We start from the raw sequence: 12,351 nt of genomic DNA, 5'->3' as shown, positions 1-12,351 counted from the left end.
ACAGGACTTGATTTTGGAGCAGTTTTGGATCTCAGTGCTCACAGACCAGTATGTGCCTGTCTTTTGTGTTTGAATGTGGTGCCAAGAGGTTTTGTTTGGCATTTAGGCAGCTTATCTTGCATAAAAGTAGTTCTCACTCCCCAGCCATCCCTGGAAATCTCATCTTCCACCTGAGTAGAGAACTCTCCCTGCTTGCTTCAGGGAAAACTTGGGGGTCTTCCAGCACCTGCTTGCCCAAAAGTCTTTTTGGTGCTATATACAATGGTGTCCATATGCAAAAGATATTCCAGAGCCCAGTTAAGCTTCCAGGTGCCAGATTTTATGGTGCTGTCTGCACAAATGGCCCTGAAGGCTTAATAGTGGTCAGCAGAGGTTTTGTTGTAGGGAACCAGGCAGGTGTGCTCTGATTGTCCCACACCTTTGGATTGCCACCAGTCTCAGGTGAAACATGGGCTTTGGTCAAGAGCTTCAGCATCACCCACTGCTCAACCACCACTAACTGGCTCAAAAATCTGCAGTTCAGGGTGACTTCCCATCTTGAGAGCTTCTTGTCTCAGGAATTTCCAGACAGCCCAGAGGGGAGTTGGTGTTTGAGCAGAAGTGACTAAAATACAATGTGAAAAAACCATGCTGAAGGGCTGTGCTGGTTCAGAAGGAAAGGACATGGAATCACAGAGTTTTTCTCTCCCTTTAGGATTGCCAAGGGCTACCAGAATTCCCCTGACCTGCGGCTGACGTGGCTGCAGAACATGGCAGGGAAACATTCTGAGAGGAGCAACCACGCTGAGTCTGCCCAGTGCCTGGTGCACTCTGCAGCCCTGGTGGCTGAGTACCTGAGCATGCTGGAGGACAGGAAATACCTCCCTGTGGGCTGTGTGACATTTCAGGTGGGCATTATCCTCACTAAGGGATTTTTTGGGCTTTGCTGCTGAGGTACAAAGTGTTTCCATGTGCTGAGAGTTCTGTGCCTACATCCTCAATCCTCAAACAGTGCTCACTGTTTGTTGCCTGAATGCAATGCTGCTCTGTGAGAATGGAAATGTGTATTTTATACACATGCTCTACAAAAATAGATATACTTTATATATACACTAAAAAAAATGGAAATGTTTTACATATGTACTCTACAAAAATAGAATGCTATATTTTATGTATATACTCTACAGAAATAGAAAGCCACCTCTATAGAAATTCTAGGATTCGACTGCAAATCAGCTGCCTTTCAAAGTATTGAAAATGTTGAGTGTTGTTAAAATTGAGTAAATGTATTTTTATCTCTTACATCTCCCCAGAACATATCTTCCAATGTTTTGGAAGAGTCAGCAGTTTCTGATGATGTTGTGTCCCCAGATGAAGAAGGAATCTGTTCTGGGAAGTATTTTACAGAAGCTGGTCTGGTGGGATTGCTGGAACAGGCTGCAGCATCTTTCTCCATGGTAGAAGACTTTCATTTCTTTACCTCCCTTCTCCAGCAATCTCACACTGTTGGGCAGTAGGAAGGAAAATGTTTTCTCTCTGAGTGTATAATTCTGTTGTAAATGCTTAATTTGTATGGAGTAATTGGAGTTTTAATTGTTTAAGACAGCTTGATTTGCCCTCTGGAGTAAATTAAGGAAAACAAGTGAATTAATTCCCACTACACAGCATGAAGTGTCATTCAGTGGACTTAAGCACAAGCAGCAATAAATCCAAGGTTGAAAACCTGGAATTCCTGCTGAGCCACTCTGCAGTGACTACCATGATGGGCTGGACCCAATCCATGAGAGAGATCCTGAGGATCTTCCAAAATCCATCTCTTCTGGTGTGCCAGAAGTAGGTGCAGAAGTCACATGGGCTGAAGATGTGCTGAACAGAAAAAACTGGAATGTGCACTTAAGCTTTTCCATATTTAATACCCAGAGAATTGGTTAGGCTCCTGTTCAGCTTGTTTTGCTCTTGTGCCTGTATCCATCCAAAATATCCCAGGATTGCTTATGTTAATGATCCTAATTACTGACAGCAAGGTGTAATGCACCAGGCTCTTGATTCCAGGGTTAACTGAGGATTTTATTCCATTTATCTCTGGGTACATTTTAAGAAAAGATGTGATTATCCCACAACAGTGTCTTAGCCACCTTTGAATTTTGCAGTTTTATCATTTAAATGCTGTGTGTGTAATTCTGGCTGTTGAATTGATGGAGCAAACTGATGGGCCTTATTTTTGTAGGCTGGCATGTATGAAGCAGTTAATGAGGTTTACAAAGTCCTTATTCCTATTCATGAAGCCAACAGAGATGCCAAGAAGTTGTCTGCTATTCATGGTAAACTGCAGGAAGCATTCAGCAAGATTGTTCACCAGGTAATGGTTTGAATTTTCAGCTGCAGGGTGAATTGTGAAGAAACTTCAGATGCTCAGTGCAAGGAAAATGAGAAACCATTATTCTTAGATTCCAGGAGAATTGTCAAATAATGATCCACAGTAAATGCAAGGATCATTAACAGTTTTTCCCTCTGGAATTTAACACAAGAGAACATCACATACCAAAATTTGTTGTAACTTCACAACTATCCAAGAGTTAAAAATTACAGTTTATCCTTTCAAATGTTCTTTTAAACTGTGTTGTGCATGCTGGGGAAACCCACTGTACCTTGCCTTTAGCCTGGTAGGCAACATCCAGAAGTGCTGGGGGGGTTATTTATTTGTTCACGTGGTGGTTAAAGAATTGAGGGAACCTTTCCAAACTTGGTTTGTTGCAATGGTGCAAAAGCCACCAGCTTAAGGGCTGGTGAGGGCCTGGCTGTGCTGGGCTAGAGGAGGCTGCTTTGGATGCATGATGACTTAGAAGCATTGAAACCATTGCAGGGTTATTGCTGGTCATGTTTTGGCCTTTGAAATTTTTTTTTTTTGGTGTCTGTGACATGCCCTTTTTACTTTTTATCACACAGAGTACTGGCTGGGAGGTAGGTAACTCCATCTTAGTTAGCAAAGAACACTAATTGAGTTTCCAGACGACTCACGCCAACGCTTGCCCACATGTGCTAGTTGTGGGTATTTCTGTTGCTGTCTGCTGTTTAAAACAATCCATTAACCAAAGAAATCCCAATAAACCGTGGTTGTAGTAGGAATTTCTTCATAAGCAGCTGTAGGTAGTGCATGGATGCTGACGTGTTCCACTAATGAGGTTCTTTGGTGAATGAGCCACTGTATCATCACTAGTTTGTTTTTATAATTTGTTTATATTTCTTTCCATCAGCATTGACACAGAAAATCATCCCTCCATACCATATTTTCACCCCACCCACAGGGGTCGATTTAAGCACCAATGCTCAGAGGTACCAAACACAAACCTGGTTTGCTGCAGGTGCACCTTTAATCTCAGAGGAGAAACTGCTTCCTTCTGTTCTCAGTCAATTTTATGTAGGGCTTTATCTGGCAGTAAAAGGGCTCAGTTGTGTTAACTGGGGCCAGTTTTGCTGCCTGGGTTTTTGAGGATGCTGTCTGCTCACAGTTTTGCAACACACACCACGAGAACCACGCTTTTGGGTTAAAAATGGACAAAGCAATTGATTAATCTGCAGGGCCACTTTGACTCCAGGCCTAGTCCAGTTGGCACAGTGGGTGCATGAGCATGGAGAAGTCTCAGAAAACACTAAAAAGCTCTGTGAATATGATGTTAATTGTTTAGGCTTTATCTTTCCAGTTTATTTTTGCTTTTCTATGGATCAGGCAGCTCATTTTGGGCCACCTCCCTCCAGGTTTCCACCACACATTTACTGATCTGAGGCTGAGAACAAAAAAAAAAAAAAAAAAAAATATCTTTGGTGTTGTGGGACATAATTTAGGCTGGAGATGTCTGAATGGCAGTTTCAATTCCAGCCTAGCAAAAAAAAAAGGAAATTGAGCAGCTTAAAATAAACCCTGACACTTCAGGGCTGGCCCTGGAAATCATCCCCTTGTCCCCATGGAAGGTCCAGGCAGACACAGCCCAGCAGAGAACCTGTGCTAGGTGTGGAAATGATGGAAATGTGTTCAAGCCAACAAGGCCTGTGAGCATCTATTATATTATTCTGCCCCTAAATCGACCCCTGGAGAGACTCCTGCCATTGGTTCTGATTCTAACACCACTTGGTCATGTTTTACTGCATGGTAAAAGACACCGTGGGTTCAGCTCTCGTCTGTCATCGTGCTCCTTCATTGCCACACTTTTTCTGACCTTTGTGCTTTGTAGCTTTCAGGTTTGTTGCATGTTTTGCCCTTTTTTTCCCTGCCCTTATTTGAAATATTTTAATGGATGCTCACCCCCCCCCTTTTTTTTTTTTTTATTTTAAAATTATTTGCTGCCAATTTGCTGCTTGTTTGTTTTATGGAATTTCCCTAATTAAATACTTTCTGTTTTCTCCTCTATCGCCCTGGTTGCTGACCCTCCTCCCCACTCTTACTATTGTCTGTTGTGGTAAGTTCCTACTTGTGGAATTTTTTTTCCCTTTCTCTGCCCCTTTTCCCCCCCACCTCCCTTTTTATTTTTTTCTTTTTTATTGTTCGACACTGTGGAACCCCCCAATTTCATTTTAGCAAAGAGCTATGCCAACAGCAGCACCCCCTTATGGCACAAGGAATGTAGTGTTGCCAACTGCAAGCATTGCAGTGTCTTGAGTCTGGCACCAGAGCATTCCTGAACTCTCCTTAAACACACCAACTGATGGGCTTTGTGTCTTTATTCATGGAATAAATGTTGAATTCATTCTGTTTGGTTTGCTTTCCAGTTAGGAAAGTTTAAGTAAAAAATCTTTTCATGCTACTCCATGAGAATTTAAAAACTCTTTTTAAGCTGTGGTGGGGGAGGTTGCCAGTGGATACCAGGGCTCCAGGAGCTGATTCTTTCCCAAAAAAAAAAAATCAATATTGGAAGACTTGTAGTAGTTGGCAACACTGCAAAGGACCTTGGGTTAAAATTGAGCAGGAAAATAACAATGCTGAGTTTGGTAAAGATGGGTTGGATTCTGCATTTTGAAGGAGTTGCTTTTGTTCCTGCAGCCTTCAGGCAGCTGCTGCTGTCTTGGTGAAGGAAGCAGATGATCCCTCTTGCATCTGATTTATCCTTTTTTCCCCCCCAAATCTTGTTGGCAAAGCTTTTTGTGTGCGTGCAAGAGATAACCCCAAAACTTTATTCCCAGCAATTTGGAAAGGTATTTACCATGCATAATAACAAATCATGAACCTTCATAAGTCATGGTGGCTGTTACCTGCTCTGCCAGTTGTGTGATGGCTATTCAGTGTTCACCTTCATTCTCTTCTCCTCCCCAAATCCTATTATTTTTTGATAAAATAATAGGAGGTACAATGCTTTTAATAATTCCTCCCTCATATCTGCATTTTTAGCTCTTGCCGAAAACAAGACCACAGGGCATTAAGTTATTTGTTCAGTTTTCCCTACTATGGCTGGGAAGTGGTTTGGTGTTGGCTGAGTTTCAGGGATCCCACTACAGAGCCATCCCCTGTCCCTAATGCCAGGCATGGTGCTGATCCCAGGGAAGTGGCAGCTCCTGAATATCTCTGGGAGGCCTGGAGTGGTCTGGAAGTGTTTCCCCCAAAGGGATTTGCTCCCATCCCTTTGTTCCCAGGCACAGATTCCCATCATGAGTCACATCAGGGGCTGACAGTGCTCCTCATTGCTGGCTCTGGGATCCCTTCAGCTGGGATTCAACATCTGGATTTACCAGGGAAAGCCAGAGCAGCATGGGGATGAGCTGGGAGCTGGGACAGGGAATCTCACCAGGCTTCCCTGGAGCACTGCCACTGCTGGGGCTCCCCCATGCCCTAGAACTCTTACTTGATGCATTTAGAAAATGGCAGCAGAGCTCCTCAGTGATTTATGCTGATCAACAGACAGCGTTCTCTTCCTCCCTTATTATTTTTACCCTGCCAGTAGCAAGGAGCTGCCTGGGCAGGTGTCCATGACAAAAACTCACTTGTAGGAATCTGGTTCTGAAAATGCTTCACACCCTGGAAACCCTTGGCCAAGAGGGAAGGAAAAAAGCCCATTAATTAGAAATCAGTGTGTCCTCAACCAACCTGTACCAGGGTTGGGCCAGGATCCCCCAGACATGCCTGTGGAGCATGGCCAAGCCTGGGGAGCTGATCCATGTGGCAGTTCCCCCTGGCAGACATGACCTCATGGAATGCTTTGGGTTGGAAAAGACCTTAAAGAGCATGAGGTTCCAACCCCACCTTCCACCAGGGCACTGCCTTGGGAAGCACTTTGAGAAAGGAGCCCTGCAGTCAGAGCACTTCTGTGACAGTGAGATGGAAGCTGGAAATGCTGAGGGATTTTAGTGTGGATAATGTTTTCCAAAACTGTGGCTTTGAAAAGGTAGTGATGAGGAAAAGAGGGTCCAGTAGCTCAGTCCTGCATGGTTCCAGAGGAATGGGCAAAGACAGGGAGTCCAGGGAAATGGCAACATCCAGTAAAACAGCAACAGCTCTGCAGCTGGAGTTCCCACCCTGGGAGTGCTGCTGGGATCCTGTGGTGATGAAAGCCCTGGCAGTGGGGCTGGAGAAATGCCCCTCTCTGCAGGAGGATTCCCAGAGAGACAGGCTCTAGAGCAGGGTCCAGGGAGCCTGAGCACAGCCATGTGTTGCTTTCTTGGGATGAGGACTGCTACTCAGCCCAGGTGCCTTCAGGAGGGCAGAGCTCAGCTCTGAAGTGGAAATTTTTGGCCTTCGGGCACCTCCAGGGGGATGCTCCAGAGTTTCCTCCAGCCAGAACAGAGGCCATGCCAGTGGATTTTGCAGTCTGGAGTTTGCCTGAAGGGGTTTTTTAATTTTAGTTTGCCTTATTTATCCTCTTTGCCTTCCATAGATCGTGTACACCAGAACCACAAGAGATCAGTTTTGCCATAGCAAAATACTAAAATAAAACCTGGCAGCCAGGACACCTGTAAGGGCTGTTTGAAGCCAAAATCTAACCCAGCTCAGGGACACTGAGTGTCCTAAACTGCATCACACTTTGTCACGAGAGTAAAGGTGAACATTTTGGAGTTTCTTGCTGAAAGGCATCCCTGGTTTGTGCATGCAGCGTGAGTTCTTTAACAAAAGCAAGGTGTGTTTAATTTTTAAAGCATTTTTCTTCTCTCTCTCTCTCTTTCTCTCTTAATCAGATTTTCTCCGTTGCCTTTCCAGCAAAAAATCTTTTCTTGTTTCTCTACTTTTGTTGCATTTCGGGGCCAAATTCACCACTGGCTCCCCTGGAAGCAGGTACATGGCACAGGATTGCATCTGCTTTCACCAGGAGTGACTTTGGCCCTCTCTCCTAGACAGTTCCTAGAGAGTGTAACACCTCCCAGCTGGAATGCTGGTTCAAAAGCACTTATGTGTGTGTGTGTGAGTGAACTGGACATGGACTTGGGCCCAACCCTGCAATTCCTGGAGGGTGGTTTTGGGAGGAATTGATGCTGGGTGATTCCAGGGGTGTCTGACTCCTGCAGGGTCTCTGCACAGGCTTTGGAGAGCCCCAGATAATGATCCCAACAAAGGGATTTGCCTTTGGCTGCCTCTCAGAGACATCTGATGCTTCTTCAACTGAAAGAGAATAGATTTAGATGGGTTATTGGGAAGGAATTCTTCTCTGTGAGAGTCATGAGTCTCAAGTTCCCAGAGAAGCCGTGGCTGCCCCTGGATCCCTGGAAGTGTCCAAGGCTAGGTTGGACAGGGCTTGGAGCCACCTGGGACCGTGGAAGGTGTCCCTGCCCATGGCAGGGGTGGCACTGGGATGGGCTTTAAGGTCTCTCCCATCCCAACCCATTCCATAATTCCATGATGGCACCTCCAGGCTCCTCCTGGGTTGGGAGAAGTCATTGCAGGGTTGGGCTAATGGTCGTAACTGATCCATAGAATTCCATGTTAGTTTATAATTCCATTGTGGTGTTTGCTGCTAAATGCATCCATGCTGAGTTCCAGGTGTGGTTTTTTGTTTTTTTTTCTTTCCTTCCTTTCTTTCTAATTTTTTTCCTTGTTTTTAATTTCATTTTGCATAAATTCAGGAGCCTGCCTGCAGCCGTGCTTGGGGGTGTGCATGTCTCCACCCTGAGATAACCTCTTGTTTCTCCATCCCTAGGATGGAAAGAGGATGTTTGGCACCTACTTCCGAGTTGGTTTTTATGGAACTAAGTTTGGGGACCTGGATGAGCAAGAGTTTGTTTACAAGGAACCTGCAATAACCAAGTTGGCTGAAATTTCCCATCGGCTGGAGGTGAGAGGGTTTAATTGGAAGTTTAACTGCTTTCCATCAGCTATTTCACAGGAACAGCCCCTTAGAAAAGCAGTTTGGGTGTGTGAGAGCTGGGGCTGGTGTCTCCTGCCCTCCTGCTGGTGTCACCTCCGCAGGAGGAGAGGAATTCCCTGATCAGGGAGAGGCTCTCCCTGAGAGTCTGTGATGTTCCCATTATCTTTTTCCTCCAGTAGGGTCTTTCCAGGGCATAGACCGAGTCTTTGTTAGCCTCTTCTTTATCTTCTGGTTTCTCCAAAATGTCCTTGTGGTCCATAAATTCTGCATTCCAGATGTCCAGCCTCAACAGTCCATCTCTCTCAGCCAGGCTTTGTTCATTGAAGCACAGCAGAGTTGGTTTATCAAAAATTAAATCTTCATTAATTTTCCCACAGAAGTAGGTTATGACAAAGTTGCTAAATGCTTGCTAAGAGTAATTTAAGAATAATACAGTATTTCTAATTAATATATATATACGCTATGATTAAAACAGTTAATTTAAATGTTCATTAAAATAATTAACTAAAATTTAAATATTCTATCATTTCCAGCACCAGTGGATCTCAAAACTGATCTGTTTTAGTTGCACACAGCCATAACAAACAAAACAAACCCAAATGCCTCGTTCAGTACCAGGCATTGTTGGAAGGCTCTCCTGCTTTCCAGGGCTTGTTTTTTCCCATTGCCCCTGGAATGTGACTGTTGGAATTCTCCTGGGTTCAGCAGATCACATTCTGCCAAAGGCATGTGGAGCTTCGCTTTCCCTGAATGTGCCTTTGCCCCCCAGCCCCCATCAGAGCTGCATTTGATGTTTGCTTTCAGTTCCTTTCTCCTTGGTTGTAGGGGTTTTATGGAGAACGGTTTGGGGAAGATGTGCTGGAGGTGATCAAGGACTCAAACCCCGTGGACAAATGTAAACTTGATCCCAACAAGGTAAGGGCACAAGTGCAGGTGTAGAAGCAGAACAGGTCCTCAATGGGTGAAAATGCAGTGGGACAAATTCTCCTCTGAATTTCACCACGTGGCCAGCAAGATCCATGTACTGAACATCTTGTGGCTGCTCGGGAGGAGAGTTTGGGAAAATAATTCCAGGAAGGAATGTGGAATTGGCTGTTCCCTACCCTGGTCATGGTGAGTGAGAAGAGAGGAGGTGAAAGGACAAAGGCTGTGCTGGCCTTGCTCTGCTGGGTGCAAGGAAGGAGGGGCTGTGCCATTCATTCCCTGGCTTTTGTGCAGGTGCAGCATTTTGTCACCTTTGTGCCATGTCCTTTAAGTGTAGTAGAAAGAGCAGGAGCAGGCCTGGGAAACAGGACTGTGGCTCAGGGCAGGGCAGGACCTGCAGGGAAGGGTTTAGATTGGATACTGGGAGAAATTCTTCGTGAGGTGGGTAGGCCTTGGCACAGGGTGCCCAGAGAAGCTGTTCCCTGGAAGTGTCCAAGGCAGCCTGGTTTAGGGGAAGGCATCCCTGCCTGTGGTAGGAGTGGGCTGCATGGGCTTTAAGGTCCCACTATCCAAGCCAATCTGTGATCCCACGAAGTGAAAGGCATGAGAAGGGAAGGACAGTGAGCTGTGAGCTTTACCCAGCCCACAAACCGGTAGCAGCACCTCGGTCCCTCTGGCGCGAGCAGGATTTTTGAAGGCAAAACCCAGCCCTAGTTGGTGCAGTGCTCCATCCGGGAGGACAGAGATCCAGGTGGGACAGTGCAGCTGAGGAGCACGTTCTCTGCTGCCCCTGCAGGCCTACATCCAGATCACCTACGTGGAGCCCTACTTTGACACATACGAGATGAAGGACAGGATCACCTACTTTGACAAGAACTACAACCTGCGGCGCTTCATGTACTGCACGCCCTTCACGCTGGACGGCCGCGCCCACGGCGACCTGCACGAGCAGTTCAAGCGCAAGACCATCCTCACCACCTCCCACGCCTTCCCCTACATCAAAACCAGGATCAACGTCATCCACAAGGAGGAGGTGAGGCTGGAGCTGGGTGGGAAATGGTGCCCAGCGGGGCTGGAGGCTCTTTCAGCTCCAGTTCCAGCTTGCCTTAGGAGCTTAGGAGGTCCTAGGGACTTCTCCTTGTTCCCATTCAAGCCAAACTAAGCCCAGACTGATTTAGGGGTGTATGTGCCCCACCACCTCCAGACCTGAGACATACAGGGATCCTTGGAGAGCTCTGCAGGTTGGGCTGGATCGGTGTTGGAGCAGCCTGGTCTAGGGAAGGTGCCCTGCCTATGGTGGGGGTGGAATGGGATGAGCTTTAAGGTCCATAATTCTGTGGTAATGGAGGTGTGTTAATTTTCCAAGGGTGGGCAGGATCAGATGTGGTCACTGGGACACTGTGAGCAGTGCTCAGGGCCTGGCAGTGCTGCAACCCTGCAGGGACCCAAAGGGACACGAGTGCCTCTCAGAAACATCTCAGACAGCTCTGGAGTGCCCAGAACCACATCTAAAAATCAAACCTTTTCTTGATGTCACTGAACCAAGACGATGCATTTCTGGAGTCCTGTCGGTCCTATTGGTGTGGTGCTACCCCACTGTGACCTGTCCTGGGTGTTCCTGAAGGTCTGTGCCTGCTTGCCAAGCTCAGCCATAACAAAAATCCTGTTCTGGCTTCTTGCTTAGATCATTTTGACCCCCATTGAAGTCGCCATCGAGGACATGCAGAAGAAAACACAGGAACTGGCTTTTGCCACCCACCAAGACCCTGCAGACCCCAAGATGCTGCAGATGGTGCTGCAGGGATCAGTAGGTACCACAGTGAATCAGGTGAGGATCGCTGTCCCAGCTGCACTCTCTGGGAGTGCACAGCCTTGGGCCTTGTTTCTCAATTCTCTTGGTGTTTTTTTCCCTGTTCAGTCTGTGGGATGTGTTTAAGGTCACTGGTAGGTCTAGGCCAGCTGTTCCCAGTGATTTTGCTATTTGAGTAAGAGTCTTGAAAATGTGGAAGGAGGCTGGGAAGAAGGATCCCTTCCTCAGTTACTGCTCCTTCCTGGCACTTGCAGTTGTTTCTGCCTGCTCTTCTTCCCTGAAAGTTTCCCTTTGTTAGCCAGGCTCTGCACCATTGTGTCCTGCTGTGGATTTTCACTAAAATGCAAAGCAGTGGAGAAAAACTGAGGAAAAACTGAAGGAGACTGAGTAAAGCACAGTGCACAAGCTGGAAAAAAAAAACTGCTGGAGTTCTGAGTGCCAGGTTTGAGTTTGCAGTGCTGGCAAACACTCCCTGGCTTCCATCTGCATTGTTTAAACTTTGCCTCAGTTGTGAGTTGAGCAAACTTTGTCAGGAGTCCTTATAAAGGAAAACAAATGGAGAATCTGTGCAGTTTCTCACACTGTTTTCCAAAAGCAGAGTTTTAAATAAAACAAAGCAAGGCTTTAAGGAGACTCAGTTGTCACTGAGGTTGGTGATTTACACCAGATTTCCCAGCTGCAGCTCTTCAGGATGCTTTGTGTAAGGGAATGTGTTTTGTGGATGTTTTCTACGTGGCTGAACTTTCTCCAGTGACTGGATATGACAGTTCCCAGAAACTCACTGTGCCCCTTCTTCTCCTAAAGGGACCATTAGAAGTAGCACAAGTTTTCTTGTCTGAAATCCCCAACGATCCAAAGCTCTTCAGACACCACAACAAACTCCGCCTCTGTTTCAAGGACTTCACAAAAAGGTATGGAAAGGGTCCCCAGGACCCCTGCCAGGTGCAGTGGCTGCTGCCACCCCAGGCAGGGACACCTGCAGTGACAGAGGGCTGTCCTGGTGTCTCTCCCAGGTTCCATGTGTGGCTTATTCCTACCCTGCCCTTCCCCGTTGGTGCTTTATCAGGAAGGAATTGATACCAGCTCAGTTGTGGAGTGTCCAGAAATCACACCAGGACAGAACTCGCAGCTTGGCAGGGTCAGGAGCAACTGCTGGACTGGCCAGGAGATGAAATTTCCTTCTGAAGTGAATTTCTCCAGAGTGGAGAAATGCTGGCACAATTCCTTGGAGAAGTGTGCTGGCTGCTCTATTTTCCTTGAGTCATGCAAACTGCAGGCTTAGTCCAGCATCTTTTCCAGCATCAAGAAATTCTAAAAACCCTCCAAAATAATTGAAATTAAAATGCTGTGAGCAAG

General features: G+C 46.4%; 1 protein-coding gene across 8 annotated transcripts in view; it reads left to right on the top strand.

Annotated features, from left to right (window-relative positions):
- Nucleotides 1–12,351, top strand: part of DOCK7 (dedicator of cytokinesis 7) — a 91,481-nt gene that overhangs the window by 76,883 nt on the left and 2,247 nt on the right. For 4 of the 8 annotated variants that reach the window (XM_062497800.1, XM_062497799.1, XM_062497794.1 and 1 more), the window contains 9 exons: nucleotides 695–887; nucleotides 1,293–1,436; nucleotides 2,207–2,338; nucleotides 2,926–2,940; nucleotides 8,103–8,228; nucleotides 9,087–9,176; nucleotides 9,982–10,218; nucleotides 10,870–11,013; nucleotides 11,800–11,906. In XM_062497800.1, coding sequence (XP_062353784.1) covers nucleotides 695–887; nucleotides 1,293–1,436; nucleotides 2,207–2,338; nucleotides 2,926–2,940; nucleotides 8,103–8,228; nucleotides 9,087–9,176; nucleotides 9,982–10,218; nucleotides 10,870–11,013; nucleotides 11,800–11,906 — 1,188 coding nt within the window. Of the gene's footprint in view, nucleotides 1–694; nucleotides 888–1,292; nucleotides 1,437–2,206; nucleotides 2,339–2,925; nucleotides 2,941–8,093; nucleotides 8,229–9,086; nucleotides 9,177–9,981; nucleotides 10,219–10,869; nucleotides 11,014–11,799; nucleotides 11,907–12,351 lie in introns of all 8 variants that reach the window. The other 4 variants (XM_062497797.1, XM_062497795.1, XM_062497792.1 and 1 more) reach the window with 2 other exon arrangements.

Source organism: Cinclus cinclus, chromosome 8 (genome assembly GCF_963662255.1).
Source record: "Cinclus cinclus chromosome 8, bCinCin1.1, whole genome shotgun sequence".
In the NCBI taxonomy this organism is placed as follows: Eukaryota; Metazoa; Chordata; class Aves; order Passeriformes; family Cinclidae; genus Cinclus; species Cinclus cinclus.
This window is presented reverse-complemented; position numbering and strand designations above follow the sequence as displayed.